The 23964-nt window shown below is 38.0% G+C and overlaps 1 protein-coding gene across 1 annotated transcript in view; it reads right to left on the bottom strand.

The window, feature by feature from the left end:
• Positions 1–941: 941 nt before the first annotated feature.
• Positions 942–23964, bottom strand: part of pcdh7a (protocadherin 7a) — a 118486-nt gene continuing 95463 nt past the window's right edge. Inside the window, exons 5-6 of the mRNA XM_088342712.1 lie at positions 8581–8782; positions 942–3948 (exon numbers count right to left, since the gene is read on the bottom strand). Of these exons, the coding sequence (XP_088198838.1) occupies positions 3416–3948; positions 8581–8782 (735 nt within the window). The 3' untranslated portion in view covers positions 942–3415. The remainder of the gene's footprint in view (positions 3949–8580; positions 8783–23964) is intronic.

Genomic DNA, 23964 nt, shown 5'->3' with positions numbered 1-23964 from the left:
CTTAATAATAACAGAAATCTAACATGATAATACCAGTTATGAAATATTAGAAACACAATTATGGTTCACAGTTTACAGATCCCTTAACAGCTAGAGTCGTAGGTACCACTTTCTGTGGTGTATCTTTGGCGGACAACTTGGTGGCGCCTCCTTCCCCAGTTTTTTTTTTGGGAGGTAAGGGTTTGCTTTCACACATTAAAAGGGAACCAGTAGTAGTGTTTTGGTGTAAAGCATCATCTCACTCTTCAGAGCACATTTGATAAAATTAAATAAATCTAGGCTACAGCATTTTTTTAACTATAAATCAGGTTAGGGGCCGGTCACACAGCCGTTTGCGGCTGAATCACGGCTAAAATGTTGCGTTTTTTTTTTTGCCCGTGGTTGCCCGCGATGGAAAATGCGCAAAATTGGCCAACCCGCTGTTCATCGGTGGTATGCCCGCAAAACAGACGCCGGCGACTGTTCCGCTTCCTCATTGCGTCATTTCCGCGTCATTTTCTCGTGTGGACCACGGGTATCAAAGCTCCCGAGCCGGTGTTGTGCCCAAATCCGACTCCTACGCAGCTCAAAACTTTTTCGCGCGGCCAACCGCGTGTGAATTTCCGACCGCGAGTAAAGCACTGCTGTATCTCGTCTATATGGCGGTCTCAAAGCGTCCAACAGCGCCCAACAGCGTCTGCTTCACGGCCAGAAATTTCTGGCCGTGGTTCAGCCTCGATATGCCTGTGAAAGGCTGTGTACCCGCGCTCTTATGAATTGAGCAGCGCAAAACTTTTTCGCGCTGCCACCTGCGCGCAAATTTCCGACCGCGTGTTAAGCACTGCTGTATCTCGTCTGTATGGCGATCTCAAAGCGTCCAATAGCGTCCGCCTCACAGGCAGAAATTTCTGGCCGTGATTCAGCCGCAAACGGCTGTGTGACCGGCCCCTTAGAGAGTAAACATTAGGTTTCACACAATCAGTATTTTTCAGCCAATAACTGATTAGAAGGGATGAGTGGGTAATACTATCATTTATGAGTACTGCTTGTACTAGTTATTATTTATTGAATGTGTATCATACTGGTAGCGCTTTGCACCAATCAGTACTAAAGGAGTCAATTTTAGCTTAAAACAGGTTAATGATCCCTGATTTAAGTGGTAGGAATTGAATAGAACACTATCAGGGTAACTCAACAAAATAAAAAATAATTGAAAAGATCATGGGGGAATGTTCAATTACAAGGTGGATCAATTATTACTCAGTGTTCTGACAATATCCACCTTTCTGAACTTCAGTAATAACATTTTTTTTCTAAATTTGTTCTTATATGTTAACTTTACCATTGATATCATGATCCAGATAGTTGACAGTCTGGCTCCAGGGTTTGCAAGGGTGCTTGAAATACTTAAAAACGCTTGAATTTTAATGCTGTATTTTAACGGTTTGAAAAGTGCTTCGATTTTAGGTGAAGTGCATGTAAATCCTTGACATTGTTGCCATGTTTTTTAGGTTAGGTGTTAGGCCAGGGATAGGAGCTAGGGTTTGGTCTTTAAATAAGAGTAGTTTTATTTTATTTTAACTTATTTTATGATTCCAAAATAGGATTGGGGGTAGGTTTAGAATGTAAGGTTTGGTCTCCTTTTTAGGGTATTAAATAGAATAAGGTAAGGAGTAGGTTTAGATTCAGGAACTAGGGTTGAAGCTTCATATTGGGGTCCTTAACGGAATGTGTTCCAAAATTAGTTTACGGATAGGTTTACGATTTGAAACAGGATTAGGGCTAGTATAACAACTAAGGTTTTGGTCTACAAACGATTTTAGAGTTCCGAAATAAGGTCGGGGCTAGAGTTAGGGTTTCAAACTAAGGTTTAGGCTCCTGTCCTTTTGATTGGTGCTGATTTTTTTCTTTTAGCCGTACTGGAAGATTGGCTCTAAAAGTCCTTAAAATGTACATGGCCATGAAAAAGGTGTACGAACCCTGTGCCTCAAGTTATCCCAAATTAACAATCTCGGAAGTTTTTAAACCATCTTTGATAAAATTAATTACATGTATTAACATATTTAAAGGAGAGAATGAGCTGAGAGTTTGACTCAAGAAATGTCATTTTTCTATTTTCCAATGTGGCATTAATGAATGCGTAAATACAACCAAAATCCCCCAGTTGAGGTTTGATTTTCTTTTTTTGTACTTTTATGACCTGATGTGACTGAACGTTTGACGACAAAGTCTTGAAAGTTTTATTTCACGGTGTGGTGAAATACTCAGTCTCTCTTTTTTGTCCACGTATTACTTTCTACTTCAGTGGCAAAAAGTCAGGCATAGTGAGCCGATGCTGCCTTTTGTAGAAATAGATGTATGAATACCTAGAAATATATAGCATACAAATAAATAAAAACACAAATAAATCATGTAATGTCTAAATGTATGTCATAAATAAAAAATATGCATTCATTTAAGTATTTTGTCATTTATTTTGTTTGTGTATCTTGTTTGTGTAATTTGTGTTGTATTTTGTCATGTATTTTCGCTCGTATTTTCTCGAATATTTTGTCGTATATTTTGTTGTGTATTTTGTCATGTATTTTGTTGTCTTTTGTAATGTATTTTGTTGCCTATTTTGTCATCAATTTATTTTGTCATGTATTTTTTCGTGTATTTTGTCACAACAAAATGTTATTCAAATAAGGGGGCGGGTTAAACTGGCTGGGCTTCTTATCTCTTGGTTGATGAGTGACGAACAAATCGGCTACTACAGCGATCAACCAATAGATGAAAATTTGCATAACATTTTGTCGTGACGTAACACACAACAAAATACATGAAAAAATACACAACAAAATACATAACATAAAAAATTACAAAAAAGACACCACTAAATACATGACAAAATACACAACAAAATACATGTTAAAGTACAGGACTAAATACATGATTAAATGAGTTCTCAAAAAATGAATGACAAATAAACCTAGATAAATACTCAAAGCGCTTTTACATGTCATGGTCCTGTACGGGATCCGGTAGAGTTCTACGGTGTTGTTTCTTTGTCTGTATTTTGACAATTATGCCTTACATTGCATTCGTATAATATATTTAAGTATTACGTAATTTATTTTATATTTATTTATTAGGACGTATATTTGTAGTATTTACTCAATTATACATTTATTTCTATATAAGGCAGGATCGGTCTTCCAAACAGGCATGCATCGGGTTCAGGTAAAAAACAAAAGAAAATGAAGAAAAAATAGGAGTGGTCCTCCCCCGCATGGATGTAATAGAATCGTTGCCCGTGGCAACTTCCACTTTAGTTTTGTATCTTTCAAAAAGATAGCACTCCTGATGGGAGGGTAGGTCTTTGAAACAAGTTGTGTAAGTGCCGTTAAATATTCCAATCTTCAAGTTTCATGTACAACTTTTTCCCGGTAGGAGGTCACAGGTAGACTTCACGGCGTGACAAGGTAAGACAAGAAGCGGTCTTGTAGTCGCCCCCAGTCCGGGTAAGCGGTATAACCTCGGCAGGGTTGGGGCCCCCTTCCCCTGCTGCTTCCTCGTCCGGCCGGCGCCTCGCCAATCCTGCGCCGCTGAAGGTGTCATAGGACGCTGAAGTCATCTTGCGGTTGAGGAGGTTGCGATTGTGGTCGCCCATGTTCTTGTTAGCCCGTCCCAGGGTGGCCGTGGGGTCTCCGTTGACAAGCGGGGACCGGTGAACTTCACCCGCCGTGACCACGGCGCCGGGCTCCGAGCTGCCGGCACTCTCAGTGTCGCTCTCGTGGTCGTTCCTGCGCAAGTTGTTGTTGTCGTCTCCAGGGGCAAAGGTGGAGAGCCGAGGGGGGTCGCTACCCTGGCGTTGTCGCTGGCGGGGTGAGTGGCGCACGGGCATCCAGCAAGTGTCTGAGTGGCCGAATTCGTCGCATTCACGAGTGCATTTTCCAGTCAGGGCCACGTCCGGAAGCTGCCTGGCGTCTATGAGCATAAGGGAAAGAAATGAAAATATTGAAAATCAGGTAATATTTTGGCATACCTCGCGTCTTGATTACTTTAATGTAGAGGTTACATTTTTCGGATCGGGTCGAATCTAAAATGTCAATCACTACGTTTGGGTTCACGCTGGGTTTCTCTCTTGCTAATCTTTTTTTTTTTTTTTTTTTTAAAGAATTCACAAAGGGGTGTGATTGAATGTAAGTAGTCAAGTCAGGTTTATTTGTATAGCCCTTAATCCATGTCTCAAAGGACTGCACAGACCACAGACTGTTACAGACTACAGACTATTATTACACCATGCCCTGATCTAAAACCTACAGGATGGGAAGGATATTCAGAAAAGATCACACATGAGGTAATCCCCCTTCCAGGATGACTAGGCTGCAATTGATGTTGCAATACACAGAAATCGTCATCGTGAAAAATTGGTCAATTATAAGCTATAGAATATCCGTGTGTTTTAAGCTTAGATTTCAACAGTTCCACTGAGATTGCAGATCAAATCTCAGTGGGCAGAGCATTCCACAGCACCGGGGCCCAAATTGAGAACACTCTCGCCATCTCTTCTTGATTTTTGTGATCACTTGCAGACCAGCGCTTTTCGAGCGAAGGCTCCGGGTAGGAACATCAGAGGGTATTACATTTGAAAGATATGAGTAGCAAGTCCATGCAAAATTTTGTATAATACCAACAGAACCTTAAAATCACATCTTAAGCAGGTTAGTTAAAATCGGGGTAATGGGATCAAACCTTTGATGCTACACTTCGGGAGTCAGGAGAATAGTACATCACAGTTATCGAGATGGAAGGTAATAAACGCAGGAGTTATAAACTCAGCATCAGACTGGGACAGCATAAGGTGAATTTTTGCAATGTTGCGGGGATGGAAAAAAGCTGTTTAGTGATATTCTTAACGTGTCAATGTGTGATATTTCATTTGTCAATGTTCAAAGCAGTGTTTGAGAACAAGTCATGACATTTAGATGGACCAATTATTATTTTAGTCTTTTCAAGGTTGAAGCCCAAGTGGTTAAGGTACATACATCTTTTTATCTCAATGAGGCAGGCCTCCAAATTTCAACAATTTAGTGGGGGATATGTCTCATTAAAGATACAGTTGAGTGTCATATGCATAGTAATGGAATTGATATTATACTTCAAAAGAATACGGAACCATATTAATGCTGAAAAGAAGGGGACACGTAACACTAAAAAGGCTTAGAGGTTATATCATTATATCTAACATAATGCGTCCTATGATCCACAGTGTCGAAAGCAGCACTGAGGTCCAAAAGCAGCAACAGTGATGAAGCACCACAGTCCATTGCCAGGAGAAGAAAGATGGTTACCTTAACCCGGGCTGCATAAGTAGAGCGATTAGCCCTTAATCTTGACTGCATTGATTAAAAAAGATTATTCTCGGTAATAAAATAATTCAGCTGCTGTGTCACGACTTTTTCTAGTACTTTAGAAAGAAAACAAAGCTCTCACACAGGTCTGTGATTACATTGGCCTCCCGGGTCAAAGTTGAGTCGTCTATGTTGATAATATTTAAAACTGAAGGTCCAAGGACCCTAAAAAAGATCTTTTTTCAGCAAGCCAAAAAGTTTGTCAAACAGGCTAATCGTCGGTTAGGCCGTACGCACTACCTTTGTCAGATTATAAATTGACAAATCACAAAAACAGGAAATAATCACCCATCAGCAACCATCCCGCACATCCATAATTACCAACTCTTTGAAATTTGACATATTTACAGTGAAGAAAATGAGTACTTAAACACCCTGCTATTTTGTTATTTCTTCCACTTAGAAATCATGGAGGGGTCTGAAATTTTCATTGGAGGTGCATCTCCACTGTGGGAGAGATAAACTAAAAAGAAAAATCCACAAATTACATTGATGATTTTTTTAAAATTTAATTGTGATACAGCTGCAAATAAGTATTTGAACACCTCTGTATCATCTAGAATTCTGACCCTAAAAGACCTGTTCGTCCGCACAGTAGAAGTCTACCTGCACTCCTTGTATCATCCCGAATCAGATGCACCTTTTTGATAAGTTCTGCAACCTCAGTGGAAGTGTTTAAATCTAGACTTAAGACACACTTATAGTCCATAGCTTTTATAGCTCGTCATTTTGTTTTTTTGTCCCTTACTGCTGACGAACCTGGATGAGTCAGTCAAAGGTATTTAAACCTGAGACATGTCAACATCTGCATTGACAAGCTGAGATAAGCAGCCGGATCGTTGCTGGATTGGACTTCTTGTACAATTTAAGTTAACACTTGTTTATTGTTGATGTTGTCTATGTTTTGTGTATTGGTTCGCAGGCAAAATTCATTGAATCCTGGTCCTCCTGGAAGGAGAATTACCTATTGTCCTCTGGCCCTTCTCAAGGTTTCTGCTTATCCTCTATGCGGGGTTTTTGTGTTTTTCCTTGCGTCATGCAGGTTTTAGATCAGTGGATGTTGTAGTTGTGGCCTGTGCAGTCCTTTGTGACTTTACGTGATTAAGGGTTACACAAATAAATGTGACTTGACTTGACGTACAAATGTCAAGTCATTTTTATTTGTATAGCCCTTAATCAAAGAAAAGTCTCAAATGGCTGCACAGACAACGATTACAACATCCGCTGACTAAAACCTACATGAGGGCAAGGAAAAAACTCAAAAACCTCTGGATGAGAGAAATGAAAAAAAATGGGGAAGGGACCCATGAGGTCATCTCCCATTCAGGATAATAAAGTCACAATGGATGTTGCATTGGCATCAATAGACAATAGACAATTATCATTAACATCAATTATAGACGCTCCCCTACTTACGACCATTCGAGTTACGAAAAACGGTAGATTAGAACTTTTTTTTTCGGGATGTCGAAAATACATAGACATAGATTTTGTATTGTGCACCTTTTTCGGAGTACAGGACAGTACTGTAGTGCTTCTTTCCGCCGCTACCGGCGTGTGGTGTTATGAAAACTCACCCAGCATTCACTGGCTTCCTCTTCCTGTCACCGCCCCCGTTCATGTGTAAACATACTGTACTGTATCTCCAGCGCGCTATGAACTTTGACATTATTACTGTTTGATATCTAGTGCATCCATATAATATGGTTGGTGTAAAATGTAAAGAAGAGGCAAGCTGTTTCTTTTGAAATGAAAGTTGAATAAGAAAGCTTGATGCAGTTAAGAAAATGGTATGGTCGTTTTTTTTTGGCCACTTTCTACCAAAGAGGAGGAAGTCGCCTAACTCTCGAAGCTAATCTTCCAAAAGTAAGTTAAACTTAACTTTATTTATCTTTATAGAGTATACTATATTATTATATTAAATATTTATATTTTAGCACAAAACAATACAGGTTACTTATACAAACCTTAAACATACATTCCATACAAAATATACCACTGAAGCAACATAAGACCAAATTCAACTTTCGAACGATCGTCAGGAACCTCTCGTTCGTAAGTAGGGCAGCGTCTGTATTGGTAACAATAGAATTGAACTGTTTAAAGCTTCCTGCTTCAAAATCTTGCAATGCATCAGGTCTTAGATCATCCATCCATTATGTGCATTATCCTCAGTATGTTCAAGTCAAAAATTTGCATACAAACGCAAACTTAAATCATTAATTTAATGACTTAATAGTGGGGCAGCATGGCAGAGCAGAGGTGAGCGCATGTGCGGCACAGTTCTGAGGTAATGAGATCGAACCTTCCTGTGTGGAGTTTGCATGTTCTCTCCGTGCTTGCATGGGTTTCCTCCAGGCAGTCCGGTTTCCTCCCACATTTTAAAAAACATGCATGTCAGGTTAATTGGCCGGTCCAAATTGTCCCTAGGTGTGACTGAGCGAGCGAGTTGTCTGTCTCTATGTGCCCTGCGACTGGCTGGCAACCTGTTCAAGGTGTCCCCTACCCACTGCCCGAAGATAGCTGGGGTGGGGTCCAGCACTCCCGCGACCCCTACTGAGAATAAGCGGTGCAGATAATGGATGAATGGATGGATGATTTAATAGTCTTTCTGCTATATATTTTTATTTTTCTATAAAAATTGTATCCGGTTAGGTTTTATATCTATTACTATTCTGCAAAAACCACAGAGGTGCTATTAATTTAAATTCTATATTGTTCATATTGCCCTAATTAGTGTCCGTGACTACTTTTTTAAGTAAAATAATGTTGGTACGGGTTTCCTCGATTTTCTCTAATTGATTAATGTTTTCCAGCAAGTGTTAGTGAGTGTGTGCTTTGCAAATGGTGCATGGTTTTGGGACCACATTTACAACTGCTAACTAGCTGCTAACTCACTGTTCAACACAATAGCAATTTTTTGTCTTGTGCTTCTCTTAGCATTTTCTCACTGGCAAAATAAGATAATGTGCTTGGCATCAATTGGCTTGCAGGCCATGAGTTTGGCACATGTTACTTAAACTTTAAAAACAAAGAAAACAAAATTAGTGCTGGTAATTAGTAATTAAACGTTATAAATGGACAGTGTGGCTTTCAATGAAAAAAAAAGTGCCTCGGTTAAAACGAGGTTAAAAACACTGGAATAGATATTAATAAAACTTGTTTTAAAATTCACATCATTAAGGCAGATTGTGTGTGTGCTGACCATTTTCCACATGCTCCTCCTCCCCTACACTGCCCTCAGGCGTTGTGCGTTCGTATCCCTCCTCGGGCAACGGCAGGGCCCCCAACCTCGGCCCTGAAGAACTCTTGCTGCTGGGGGTCTCTGAATCCTCCAAGCCGCTGTCATAGCAACCAGCATCCTGAGCCTGGCTCACCACCGAGAAGGTCACCCGGCGAAGGGTTCCCTGTGGGGCAAAACACAAACAATATGTGATTAATCATCTCCTAATCTGGGATTCTCAATCTGTGGATTAGCTATAGCGGTGGCCTGCAAAGACATATTGAGATTACGCCATGTTTATGTGCAAGGATGATACAATGCAGGATAATGTTAGCTACCAATCAGGGCGGCTTTTCAAACTTTGGGGTAATCTCGTTTAGATTAAAATTCCCCTGCGAGGGAGGATGTTTACGAACCTTTTGGCCTGCCGTGAAGCAGTTATTGGTTATTTGGAATTTGACATTGCTAAAGCAGATGGGGGATTTACAGTACTTAAAAACAGACATGGTACATGAGATGGAAGCAAGAGAAGATGCGCAATATAACTTTTGTGTTTGCTTCATATGTCTATAGTAGCAATGAACATACTAATTAATAATACTCTAATCAATTGATTCATTACTTTACAGCAACTGCAGTTACAGATAAATACCAGCTGTCATTCGAAATAAAATGTCCCTGAAATTATTTTTTTCTAGGTTCATTATCTAATTGGTTAATAAATAATAAAGTAATTGTTTTCTGAACCTGTCAACATTAAATGTATCCTAAATATTTTTTTTATCAACTGCTTTTGGAATTTCATTGCCTAACAGCGACAATATGTAAACTTTGCATATAAGCCAATCGTTTATATAATTTTAAGTATGACTCTTTTTTTCCCCAAGATATTTTAACTTGTTTTCCCCAAAAATGAGCAAAAACAATTCTTAAAATGAAAAAGAGGTCTGATTTAACAAAGGCCATTGTTTAAAGTATTATTCTTCTAGTTTTACCAATAGAAAATGAGAGAAAAAAATAACCCTCAATTTTGTTTAATTTCACAAGAAATGTTGTATTTATGTATTTGTTTTCTTACTTCACTGAATGTTTTATTTGTTTTTCCTCTCGTAAAATGTGATAAAAAATAAAATTAAATTTAAAAAAAGTGGTCTAGTGATGGATTTTGTGCTTTGGTCTGTTTTGCGCTAGGATAAACATAACGCCCATTTGTGGGGTGAACTGAAGAGGGATTAGTTTGATTCCATAGAACAGACTTAGAATAGACTTCAGTGAGTAAGCCGGAGTTTCTGTGTATCATTTCGCTCTATACTACAAATCCCACAATTTTTTGTGTCCAAAACATATTCCAGAAGAGGGAAACTATGCTGGTAACCATGGTGTCTTCTTGGCGAAGATTCACTTAAAGCAGGTGGTTCTGAAAATCAATGTAATAATGTATTTTTTCCCAAATCTGGGTCATTTTGAAATATTCGTTTAGTTTTTGACCTCTTAAATCTCACCTAATGTTGAACCACAGCATGCATACCTATGCTTGAAACCTGATTTACCATATCAAACATTTCTTAGTTGATTATAACTCATTTGCATTCTGTTACATATGCCAAAGGGCTATTTTAGCACTCAAATTGAACTTCAATCACATGACAAGCAAATATATTTGCATAGTTTGGAATTTTCTAGTTTTGTAGACAATCCAAGAGTGAAGATAAGATATCAATTAATTTTTATCATTCCAGGGGAACAAGAGAGGGCTGTCCAAAAATCCCTTCACACGCAAACAATCCAATCTGTCCTAAAAGGTCTTTGCATCAGCCCTTTCTGTTTATTTTAATCTTCTAATTTACAAAAAGCAGATTCACCTTTAAAGGTGTGGAACTCAAATAACATTACCATGACAGTTATGTGTACTGTATTCGGGAAATAAACCCTTTTAGCAAATAATCGATTGATAAATTAATTTGTAGAGGTGATCTTAATAAATTTGCATCCAAGTTTGTCTTGCCTATTGGAGCACCGCAGCAGGTTTTAGATGTTTTATCATGACCAATCTTATAATTTAAAGGGTGGTTGCATGCACAATTTGATTGTGGCTTCTTTGTTCCAGTTTAGAAGATGTTTGTATTTCAATTAAATATTAATAGGAATTTATTTACTACAAATCTACAGATTAAAATTGAATAACACGCAACACTTGGGCCAAACCAGTAAAATTGAGGGATGGAGGAGAAGGTGGCACATGTGGGTTGTGGAGGAACCAATAAGGAAGAAGTTTGCTAAAACCTGGGTTAGGAAAATTTTCGGGGAGCAGTTAGGCAATTGGGCGGTTGTTTTAACCAGATCTATATTCCAAGAATCAAATCAATTTATAATCCGACTATTATATTATGATAGTATTTTCCGCACGAAAAGGCGCATATAAAAAAAAATTTTCTAACGCTGACCATGAGCCAAATACTACAGTACGCCTTATGTATGGATCAATATTGAGACGCAACAAGACTTGCAACTACGGTAAGCAGCCACCGACTCGATATTACCCCGTAGAAGTAGTGCAATTTGCATGCTGGGATATATATACCAACGTTTTATTTTCTAACCAATGTGTCAATCATCATTTGAACTGGTTTTTGTTAACTAAAGTTATTCCGAGGTAAAAGAGGCGGGTCCTTTTTAGCATTTACAGGCTCGTATAGACCAAAGCGGGGTAAAACAATGCCTGCAATTGTGAAAAAGATGTGATACAGATTAAGTTGGTCTAAGGCCTAGTTTATTTGTAAACAGGAATTATTGGGCTGAACAGACAGTACGTAAATAATTTACACGGTTGGCTTCACATCACTCACAGACGTAAGGAGACTATGGTTGCCTATTATTATCGAATGTGATGGCCGCAAGACGACGCCTTTATAATTTTCGGGTTTCTTGTTTCAGACTGGTCGTGAAATAAATGTTGAAAAATGTTATATTTTACCAGTATATTAATCTTTACTAAATACCGAATTAAATACTAAGCAATGTTATGTTTAGGTAAATACTTCATTAATATTATACATTTCTGGTAGTATGTGGCTGTTTTAAAGCAGTTTTAGGGGGTCGCTTATATGTTATACAGGCTTACATGCGAGTATTTACGCTACTTTAAGTCGTTTTGGTTTGGCTGATCATTTTGTTTAAAAAAAAAAAAAAAATCTATGTTACTGTTATTACTTTAAACTGCAAAATAATTTCACTGGAAGTTGAATGTTTTTTCTTGTTTGGGTTGCAGCATGTCATTAGGGTGAAATGGTGGGTCCTGAAGTCAGACCAGTTGAGAAACGTTGGTCTAGTGACAAGTGTTGGCGCTGTGACCCGGGTTTTATTCCGGTTGAATGCGATGTTTTGTAATTTCGGTCAGCGACAGTTATTTCACCTGGTTATACACGAATATTACTGCAGTATCAATTATACGCTCCATATATATGAAAAAGTAACAAAAAATACATTTTTGGGGATATAGTATAGTATTGAAATTGCATTACAATCTTTATTACAAGCAAGCATAATACCGTAAGCGGAAAGTTTGACGTTTCAAGGTCTTAGACGTGACGGGGGCCTGAACAGGGCCACCCGTGGGGCAGCAAGGGATGAATGACTGAGCGGGCCTTATTCCCGGATCACACCTGCTGTGATTTTGGAGCCGCAGATCACCCGAACGCAGCAGAGAGAGCCTAGTGAGCGTACATCACAGAGTGTTAAATGACTCCCAGGGATCGGTCGTCACCCGCCAGCCAATTTCCACAACATACAGCTCATAGCTCTTCCCAAACTCGTTTACCCGAACGCCTCCATATTACAACCCTTTCAATTTCTGTCTGCTTTGAAAAGCCATCAGCACGGAGGAAGAAGAAAAAAGAGAAAGGAGCAAAAGAAAAAAAATACAGATTAGTATGGGAAAAAGCTCAACATGATACAATGTTCCCTCAGGATAATCTGATGGGATATGTGTCGGACAGCTGGGATAGAATTTTTTTTTTTCTTGTCTCGCTGACATTGAGGGCAGATTTGAACATCTCACCTAATAAACATGAAAGTGTAAAAGACAGCTAAATTAATTAGAAAGACGGACCCGGTCTTGTTTGGAGATGAATGCTGCAAGACATCTGAGAAATATGACTTTATTTATATAGACCAAATACTGTACTGTGTATTCAAGCGGTTATGCTATACTATTTGCAGAATTAATTTATTTCTGTACTGTTTTACATTGTACTGATCACTTATTTCCATTTGACTTCATTTCAATAACTTTGTGGAATGAAAGATTTTCCTGTTGTCACATTGACTGTTAGTTTGAAGTGCAATTTCACCTGGTTGAGATACAATACCCCGGTTGTATATACTTCTTATTTCAGATGCAAACACTTTATACTAGAGGTATTTTTATTTTCTCTATTCATTGTGGGGTTTTTTTTTGCCAACTGAAGTGCAACTGTAATAATGGAGTGCAACTGTAAACTCGTTGTAGAAATACAATGATAACAAAGGTGACTCTGATTCTGATTCTGAGGCTCAGGGGCCATTTGTGCACCACCAAATTTGTTATGGGGATTCTGCTTATTCAAAAGCTAAGCACAGGTCAATTTGCGTTTCCTCTTTTCATCTTCGCTTTCCCATTCCTGGCTTAAAGTACATGCATTTCACACACAAAGAAATAGCTTGTCACATGTGTTTAGGTGAAATGAAAACTGGTTATGGGTATTGGGTTTCATAGGTATTGACACTGGATATTTCCAATGTGAATTGTTTATTTACTTTTAATTATGGAATAAATGGATACTCAAAAATAATTTTCGTTGGTTTTTTACAATTACAATAAATTATCTAAATCTGAAAAACTGAAAAAAAATAAAAAAACAAAATAACACATGTTTTCTGGTTATTCTGCATACGCAAAAGTATTTGCTCTTAGAATGTGTCTTCAAGTGCTTAACTTTTTAATGTTTGATATGTAAAATAAAATAACAATTGTTTGCACTGCAAAACAAAGCCTACTGTATTGTTGAAGTATGTTGCTTGTTTTAAAATAGGACGAAATATTCAGGTAAAATAATACTTATTTCTAAAAACAAATATGGATGTTGTATAAAAACTTTTTACGGTGATCAGAAAAAAATAATTCATATTTTTTCATTTTACAAAAAAAACAATGAAGAAGAAATAATCTATATTAATACTATATTTGATTATACTAAAATATACTACAGAATTAAAAAAAATATATATAAGAAAAATCATACTAAAAGTATGGGGCGGCAGTAGCTCAGGAGGTAGAGCGATCGTTTTAGGATTAAGGGATCCCAGTTCGAATCCCGGCTTGTCCGTGTTACATGCTGAAGTGTCCTTGGGTAAGACATTGAACCCCCAATTACCCCCAATAAGCAGGTTAGCGCCTTACATGGCTGCACAGATCACGGCCGCTATTGGGAAATGTGAAGCACAATGTAAAGCGCTTTGGGAAGTCATTGACTTGAAAAGCGCTATATAAATGCAGATCATTTCATTTCATTTCATATGGTTGGAATGGAATATATAATTAGTTTTTATTGCTTTGATAATTTGTGTAAAATACAGAACTAAACTTGCAGATTTGGAGTTTTCTTGAATATGAATATGACAAGTAAAATAATAAAGAAGTTATTTGATGAAATGCAAAACATTCTACATTAAATTTAGAATAAGATGTCTGAACTAAGATCAGAAAAATAATTATATGTTTTTCTCTTATTTCACCCCCCCAAAACGGATACAAATGTATTTGTATTTGTATGTTTACAAAGAAAGTAAAAACAAAACAAAAAACAAATTGAAGTAGGATAACTTTCCTTCATAAAACTGATTATTATATAATTCTTAATAATTAATAATATAATATTAACTCATTGTTATTAAGTTTTCTGTTGGAAAAATAAAAAAAAATAGAAAAAATAATCCCATTGAGCTTGGTGAATTAGAAAAAAACATTTTCTTAATATTAAATATCTTACTATATTGTAAAAACATGAATAATAATAAACAGCGAGTTACAAAAACTTTTTGTGGTCTAAATAAAAGAAAAACAATTCAAAGATCAATTTATTGCTAGTTAGATTTGTATGGTGCAGAGACTGAGAGCCTGAACGCAGATTTAAGAAGGAAATTAAATGTTTTTGAGATGAAGTGTTTGAGGAGAATGTTAGGAGTGACAACATTGGATGGATTGAGAAATGATGAAGAGGATCTACAGAGCAGAAGTCAATGGAAGGCGACCAAGAAGAAGGCCGCCATTGACGTGGTTGGATGGTGTTATGAGTGCACTGCAGGAAAGAGGTCTAAATATAATGGAAGCTAAAGGTCTTGTTGGTGATAGGAAGGAGTGGAGAGGTGTTGTGAAAGGATAGTGGGATTGTGGACGCGTTCTTAAGGATGGGCCGGGCACCCGCATGATGCGGCAGGGGCAAACCAGTGAAAGCTGTCGGGCCCTGCTGTTGAACAAAAGAGTGTGTTGTGTCACCCTGACCCGAGTGACATGGCCTCTTTCTGGTGTCCCATTAATCTGGAGGGAAGAAAGCATGACCAACTTAGGTGCCGAAGTGCCTAACTTGTTTGGGTGTTTGGGCATTTGGGTTGGCCATGGTCCAAAATTTTTTTTTTTTTTTGCTATTTTTTTTCCCTTTTATTTTCTTTGTTATTGTATGTGTTTGTCTTGCTGTCAGTCACCCCTCTTGAGGGATATGACCAAGGAAGATAGATAGGTCGATAGATAGATAGATAGATAGATAGATAGATAGATAGATAGATAGATAGATAGATAGATAGATAGATGGATAGATAGATATAGAAAAACACAATATTATGTTTTTAAAATGATTTTATGTATTCTTATTTAGTTTTGTTATGATGTCTTTTTTATCCCTAAAAGGTTTGAAAAAGAAAAGAAAATTCTAAATAAATGTGTTCTTGAACAGTGTTCTCAATTGAGTCATTTTAAGTACAAATAAAAGGGACAATAAAAGTACGCGAACTGGAGCCGCCGCCAAAGTTTTCCTTACTGTGACAAAATGAAAACTCGAGACCTCGACGCCCTTAACTGTGTACACAAGTTCGACGTTGAATACCACCTCAGAAGTTTAGACTTCGGATCGTGTAACTATGGCAACCGAGCACAGGTTAATTTCCGTATTCCCTTCCATATTAGCTTCCCCGGTCCTGGCTTAAAGCAAATACACAAAAAAAGACTTTGTGACATGCAGCTAGGTGAAATGAAAAACCGTGAAAGAAATATAAAAGAAACATTTTCAACAATATTGCAGATTGCAAAGTGGAGGCCAGGTTGAGGCAAGGAGGAGCTCATCGCTCTCACATTACTCTTGGTTTTTACGAAAACCGCCTCTCAGGGAACCGAGAAAGCCCAAACTCCAAAATCAAGTGGCCATGTTGCTGTACAAGACGGAATTCAATATCTGAGCTTGCTTGGTGCGATTCGCACAATGGGATGCTTGACAGCCGATCAAAAAAAAAAAAAAAAAAAAAAAAAAATATATATATATATATATATATATATATATATATATATATATATATATATATACTGGGGAGACAAATAACCCGTTCAGGCTTGCACTCTCAACTTAGGACGATTTATAATCTTTGACGATTCTAACATCTTTTTATGTGGAATGACGCCAAGATGTGCTGCCTGCCCCCTTCACATTATTTACCTGTTTTAATACTCCTTACTAAATAAGAGTATTCAAACACGCTAAATCAGGCTACCAATTTTGTTATTGGGGCTAAGTAATAGCAGTGCCACTGTCTTTTATAGTAATATTTTTAAGCGAAACGTACAATAATTGATTACCTCTGACTGAGTAGTAGCAATTATTCTAACATGTTTTTCTCGCTGGCTGATTTTCATGATCAATTCTAGAAAATGTACATTAAAAAATACAATTAAAATAAAAGTTAGAGTAGTCATGTTTATTTGAATAACCCTTAAAGTTTCAAAGGGCTGGGCAGGCTACATACCGTAAATTCCGGACTATAAGCCGCTACTTTTTTCCCAAATGTTCAGCCCTGCGGCTTATTCAGTGAAGCGGCTAATTAATGGAATTTTTCTGACGGCCACCAGCGGCGCAGGAGTTTAATAGGTAAGATTAAGACCAGTAGAATGTGTGCGCCAAGAAAGACTGCAATTTCTAAGTTTCAGCATATATTTTCCGTAAAGTTAAGGTACGTTCCGATACTGATCTCCTGGCTTTGCAGTGTATTATGATGTGACCGATAAGAATAATGAATAATTGATAAAGAATATAGCTACAGTTGTGGAACTAGCAGCGTGGTTCAGGGTAAACTTGAGTCTGAGTCGCAAGCTTTACTGCGGGCGCCCGCGTCTTATACATTGGTGTGGCTTGTATAAGTACAAAAGTGCCAAATTCCTCAAAAAGTGGTGGGTGCGGCTTATAATCAGGTGCTTTCTATAGTCCAGAAATGAACAGTACTACCATTACACCATCCCTTGATCCAAACACATGAGGGCAAGGAAAATCTCAAAAACCTCAGGATGAGGAAACCAAATAAACCTTGAGAAGGGGCATATGTGTATATATATATATACCGTATTTTCCGCACTATAAGGCGCACCTAAAAGTCTTAATTTTTTTCAAAAGTTGACCATGCGCCTTATAACACAGTGCGCCTTATATATGGCTCAATATTAAATTCCCAAGGTTTCGCAACTTACTCAACGGCCGCCGACTTGATTTTACCCCGAACAAGGAGTAGTCCGCGGTGTATGCTGGGATTTATATACCGGCGTTTCATTGGCTAACCAATGTGTCAATCATCATTTGAATCGATCACTGTTGGCTTAAGTTATTCGGAGCCTCAGATTGGCTAGATGCCCAAAACTAACCCTTCAATCGGACGAGTTTAGCAATGGCGTAGCAAGTCCGCGGTGTATGCTTGGATTTATATACCGGCGTTTCATTGGCTAACCAATGTGTCAATCATCATTTGAATCGATCACTGTTGGCTTAAGTTATTCGGAGCCTCGGATTGGCTAGATGCCCAAAACTAACCCTTCAATCAGACGAGTTTAGCAATGGCGTAGCAAGTCCGCGGTGTATGCTGGGATTTATATACCGGCGTTTCATTGGCTAACCAATGTGTCAATCATCATTTGAATCGATCACTGTTGGCTTAAGTTATTCGGAGCCTCGGATTGGCTAGATGCCCAAAACAAACCCTTCAATCGGACGAGTTTAGCAATGGCGTAGCAAGTCCGCGGTGTATGCTGGGATTTATATACCGGCGTTTCATTGGCTAACCAATGTGTCAATCATCATTTGAATCGATCACTGTTGGCTTAAGTTATTCGGAGCCTCGGATTGGCTAGATGCCCAAAACAAACCCTTCAATCAGACGAGTTTAGCAATGGCGTAGCAAGCTTGCTACAGTACGCCATAAAGAAACATGTTTCATTAGTCTGTATTTGTAAATATTTTACTCTCCTGGATTTACTTCACTCACGGTTGTAAGAAGACCATGATTGCGTATCATTATTGAACGTGAGAACTTGGGTGAGTTATGCGGCTTTATATTTTCCCGGTATCTTGTTTTAGAACTATCTTGATGTTGCTGTGATGAGTTGAGTGAATTAAACTCAATTCCAAGTGTTTATTGTCATATGCACAGTAAAGTTGTGAGCGAAAATAGAAACATAGAAATGTTTGGAATTTCTTGAATCCCAAGACTTCAACCTTCCGAATGATATTTGAAATGACGCATTTAAGTGACATCGTACGGACACCGCATCCGCACGTGTCTACGACACGTATTTGCTTCTTTGCAAGCTTTGGGAATGTTAAGGGGGTAATCAGTTTGACTGAATCATCTGACTGTTTTGTCGACGTTCCCATTGTAGCGCCTTATAATCCGGTGCGCCTTATCTATGGAAGATATAGGACCAAAAACTATTTTTTGGGGGTGCGCCCTATAACACGGTGCGCCCTATAGTGCGGAAAATACGGTATATATATATATATATATATATATATATATATATACACATATATATACCAGTATATATATATATACTGTATATATATATAAGAAGAGACGAGGTGAAGGATGGTGAGAACAATCAAACTCAACCCACAGACCAGCTCCAAAGACCTACAAAATGATCTTGCTGCAGATGGTGTCACTGCGCATCGTTAGAATTTATAGCGCACTTTGCACAAAGAGATGCTGTATGGGAGAATAATGCGACAGAAGCCTTTTCTGCGCACATGCCACAAACAGAGTCGCTTGTGGTATGCTAAAGCACATTTGGACAAGTCAGCTTTATTTTGGAATAAGGTGCTGTAGAGTGATGAAACTAAAATTGAGTTATTTGGACATAGGAAGGGGCGGTATGCATGGCGGAAGAAGAACACAGCATTCCAAGACAAACACTTGCTACCCACAGTAAAATTTGGTGGTGGTTCCATCAAGCTGTGGGGCTGTGTAGCCAGTGCAAGTACTGGCAATCTTGTTAAAGTTGAAGTTTGCATGGATTTCAGTTAGTATCAGCAGATTCTTGCGAACAATGTTCTAGAATCAGTGACAAAGCTGAAGTTGCGCCGGGGCTGGATACTACAACAACAACAACAACATGCAGAGGAACAAGTACAATGTTCTGGAATGCCCATTTCAGTCCCCAGACCTGAATATTATTGAAAATCTATAGTGTGATTTAAAGCTGGCTGTCCATGCTCGGAAACCATCAAACCTGACTGAAGTGGAGATGTTTTGTAAAGTAGAATGGTCAAAAATACTTTCAACCAGAATCCGGACCCTCATTGGAAGCTTTAGGAAGCGTTTAGAGGCTGTTATTTCTGTAAAAGGAGGATCTACTTAATATTGATGTAATTTTTCTATTGGGGTGCCCAAATTCATGCACCTGGCTACTTTTGTTTAAGCAATTATTGCACATTTTCTGTAAATCCTATAAACTTAATTTAACTTCTCAGATACCACTTTGTCAAAATCTGTTTTCCTCTTAAAATGTGGTGGGTGCGGCTTATAATCAGGTGCACTCTATAGTCCGGAATTTACGGTGTATATATATATATATATATATATATATATATATATATATATATATATATATATATATATATATATATATATATATATCTCATCTCATTAGCCGTACCGCTTATCCTCATTGGGGTCGCGGGGGCGGCTGGAGCCCATCCCACCCATCTCCGGGCAGTGGGCAGGGGACACCCTGAACTGGTTGCCAGCCAATCGCAGGGCACACAGGGACAGACAACTCATTCGCTCATTCACACCTAGGGACAATTTGGACCGGCCAATTCACCTGAAATGCATGAACGTGGGAGTGCCCGGAGGAAACCCACGCAAGCACGGGGAGAACATACAAACTCCGCACAGGAAGTCTGGATCTGGATTTAAACCCACGACAAGTACCAATGACATGAACTGTGGCGCACAAGCGCTAACCACTGCGCCGCCGTGCTGCCCCACTATTAAGTCATTAAATCAATAATTTAAGTTTGTGTTTGTATGCAAATTTTTGACTTTCCAGTCTGCATGAGTTTCCCTATGTAAAATAAACTGTAGTGGAAATGAATTGGATTTTTTGTTTGCTTGTTTTTTACAATAGGAAAGTTAATAAACACTGCAAGAAATTAAATTCTAGTAGAAGAAAAAAAACAACAAAACGAATAGTAGTTTTATAATAAAATCTTAGATCCCTGTATCATAATTTAAATGTGAGCTCTCGAGAAGACCCCAAGCCCTCTAGCCAAGGCAAAATATATTTATATATACCTCCGGGCACTCCGGTTTCCTCCCACATTCCAAAAACATGCATTTCAGGTGAATTGGCCGGTCCAAATTGTCCCTAGGTGTGAATAAGCGAGTGAGTTGTCTGTCCCAGTGTGCCCTGCGATTGGCTGGCAACCAGTTCAGGGTGTCCCCTGCCCACTTCCCGATGATTGCTGGGATGGGCTCCAGCACTCCTACGACCCTACTGAGGATAAGCGGTGTAGCTAATGAGATATATATATATATATATATATATATATATATATATATATATATATATATATATATATATATATATATATATATATATATATATATACGTTCAACCTTTTTCAGTGATGCGGCCAATTTATGTAATTTTTCTAACAGCCGCCAGCGGCGCTCGAGCAGAAAAGGTAAGATTTAGACCGGTGGAATATATGCGCCGAGGAAGACTGCAACTTCTTAGCTTGTGCACAAATTAAATTAGCGTAGACATATCCTCATCATGTATATTGAAAAAAGAAAGGCACATGACGCAGCTTTCAAGCTAAACGCAGTCGAGCAGTCCGATAAAGAAGGAAACAGAGGTACTGCACGTAAACCTTACTTTGCGAGCGTGCTTCTAGCGTGTTTTTGAATAAGGGAGCGTGGGATGACGTCCATATGACAGTCTCTTTCCCATACTGAAGGAAGACGACTTTGATGACGTCAGTTATAAGGAGGAAGATGAGGACGGTTTACCGTGGTTTCTACATCTACGTTATGGTTTTTTTAACAACCCCGTTTATTGTGTTGCGAGTGTGTTGCTAGTAACGTTTTGCTACCCTTCACAGGCACAGTTTGGGATGAAAGTTATAATATTATTATTAAAGCTTTGAAAACTCTCCAGGTGTACCGTCTTTCTTTGAAAATATGTGTAACCATGTATAATATGTATTTGCAACTGTATATTTTTGTAATGTATTTATTTAAGAGACTTATTCTGATATGTTTCCCACGGGCGAATCAAAAACAAGGGGCGAAAACAACGGGGGCTGACGGGAAGTGGAGTAAAGGTGAGACGTGTTTGTGGTCGCGGCGGACAATAGTGGATATATATTTTTCCGACCCTTACCTTTGGAAATATACATTTTTTCCCCTTGGATTTTTTTTTAACGGGACCCGGACTCTGCAGGTCTGCATCAAACCTTAAGTATCGGTATCATTTTCCGTTCATTTTGCTGGCTGTGGTTTTTGGACCGTGTACTTTATATTCAGTTACAATCGCGGGACTCAAAGTCGGGTTTGGGTTAATTTTGAGATTGTGTTACATGTTTTAATGTGGGCGCATGCGGCTTATATACAGGTGCGGCTTGTGCAAGTACAAAAGCGGTTATCCTCTTAAAATGTGGTGGGTGCGGCTTATAATCAGATGCGCTCTATAGTCCGGAATTTACGGTATATATATATATATATATATATATATATATATATATATATATATATATATATATATATATATATATATATATATATATATATATATATATATATATATATATATATGATTTTGTGTGTATATATATATATATATATATATATATATATATATATATATACACACAAAATCAAAATGGAAATTAATACGTTAGATACAATACATTTAAGTTAAATAAGAATAAAAATAATAGTTAAGAACATTTTAATTTTAAAATAAGTAAATCTTAAAATAGAAATATAAAACATTTAAATTGAGCAAAAAAAAAAAAAATGAAAAAATAAAAATCTTTCTGGGTGGATTTTTGACAATAATTCGTTTTTCAGATCATCAAGGACAAGAGTGAGAATAAAAAAAAATGTTTTGAAGCCAAAATTACAACTTTTAAAACACAAACTTTTATCAATACTTTAAGTTTGTAGCCACCTGGAGTATATTTAAGAGGGTGCTCATGTGTCCTGTTCGGCTAACGATTTCATCAATTCAGCCATAATTCAGAGTAATTCAATTTCCCTCGGCTTCCTCGGCTGGTGGCCTTTTTCATTCTTTCACCTCTGCTAATTTTATTTCCTTTCCATTCCGTTGGAGCACCCCCCTTCTCAGACAGCCGTCTTTCTGAGAGCGGCCGAGTCGGCTTTTCTCAACAGTAATTCTCAAAACCGCATAGCGAACACTGACTCTACTGACCCGATATGTTTAAATATTTTTTTTTCTTGTTTGTTTATTTTGTTCTTGTATTTTAAGTATATTTATAGTTGAATTGAAAGGTTGATATTTGAAAATGACATTTAGTTGTGTCACGCAGGGATTTTCAGTTGCTCGATTCCAGTTGCTCTGCATAAAAAGGTTCACAGTTTCAATCAGTTATTGTGATTATAATTTAGTGGAATGAAAAAAACATAAAAATATACATTAACTCATCTCATCAGCTGCACCGCTTATCCTCAGTAGGGTCGCGGGGGTGCTGGAGCCCATCCCAGCAATCATCGGCCAGTGGGCAGGCACTAACTCATTTGTACATAATATTACAATATTATTGGTAATACACTGATCAGATGGTCCCCTTAAAATCTGCTTTTCTTTTTTTCTTGATTTTCTTTTTTTTCTTCTTGTTTTGTTCCTTTATATCTTTTCCCCCTTTTCCGTTTCTTTCTCCCCCCAGCCTTTTACTTATTTTTCCCCACGTTTCTTCTTTTGTTCTTTGTTTGATTCCACTCAGCTTTGTATTTTTTTTTTCCTTGTTCATTTCTTTTTCTGATTTTTTTCCTGTCATTTTTTTCCTGCTTTAACATCCCTTCTTTTGTTTGTTTCTCTTTTTTCTTTTACAACAAAAATATGGAGAGCTGTTTGGGCCCAGCCGAAAGAGCCGCTTGTCTAAAAAGAGAACGGAATTTCCATCAATACAACAGGGAGCACCTACTCTTAATGGAGGCATCCATGTCCTCCTGTTTGGACACTTTTCTGTCTTCTCTTCTTCCAACATCTGGGTTCGGATCAAGCCTGATGGTAGTTTTTTTTAAGCCACTTATGTACATTCATTGTTTCAAATCAATGGAAGCAAGCCATTCTCACTCTCACTTACAGATTCAATCAGGTTATTTCAAAATGTGCAATAAACTTGCGCGGCAATATAACATTATAACATGTCACCTCCTCGAAGCCAAATCTATGCCTTTCGACATATTTACACAGAGGAAAAACTCAAATATCTTATCAACGTGATTGAGTTGTAATGTCTTAGAGTGACAGCTTAATTTATTGGGCATCGTGCTGTCTGCTGCCAACATTTTTAACAAAGCAAGCAAACCGCTCTTTGATCGTCTACTTCCAATGTCACAGTGAAGTGCTGCGGGATGAGACTTGTTAGTCTCTTTACCCCGTCTCTTTTAGCCTGTGTTGAATATTTGGTCACTTGGGGGCCTGGTACACTTCATATGCAATTCTTATACTCTATGCTTAATGCACTGCATAAGGGCTAAATGTTTACAAAACACTCTGACACTGAGAATGCCACTCCCCCTATGTAGTAGAGGTACCCCAAGGGGCCCAGT

This window comes from Urocampus carinirostris, chromosome 8 (genome assembly GCF_059441175.1).
Source record: "Urocampus carinirostris isolate Australia breed hairy pipefish chromosome 8, RoL_Ucar_1.0, whole genome shotgun sequence".
Taxonomy (NCBI): Eukaryota; Metazoa; Chordata; class Actinopteri; order Syngnathiformes; family Syngnathidae; genus Urocampus; species Urocampus carinirostris.
This window is presented reverse-complemented; position numbering and strand designations above follow the sequence as displayed.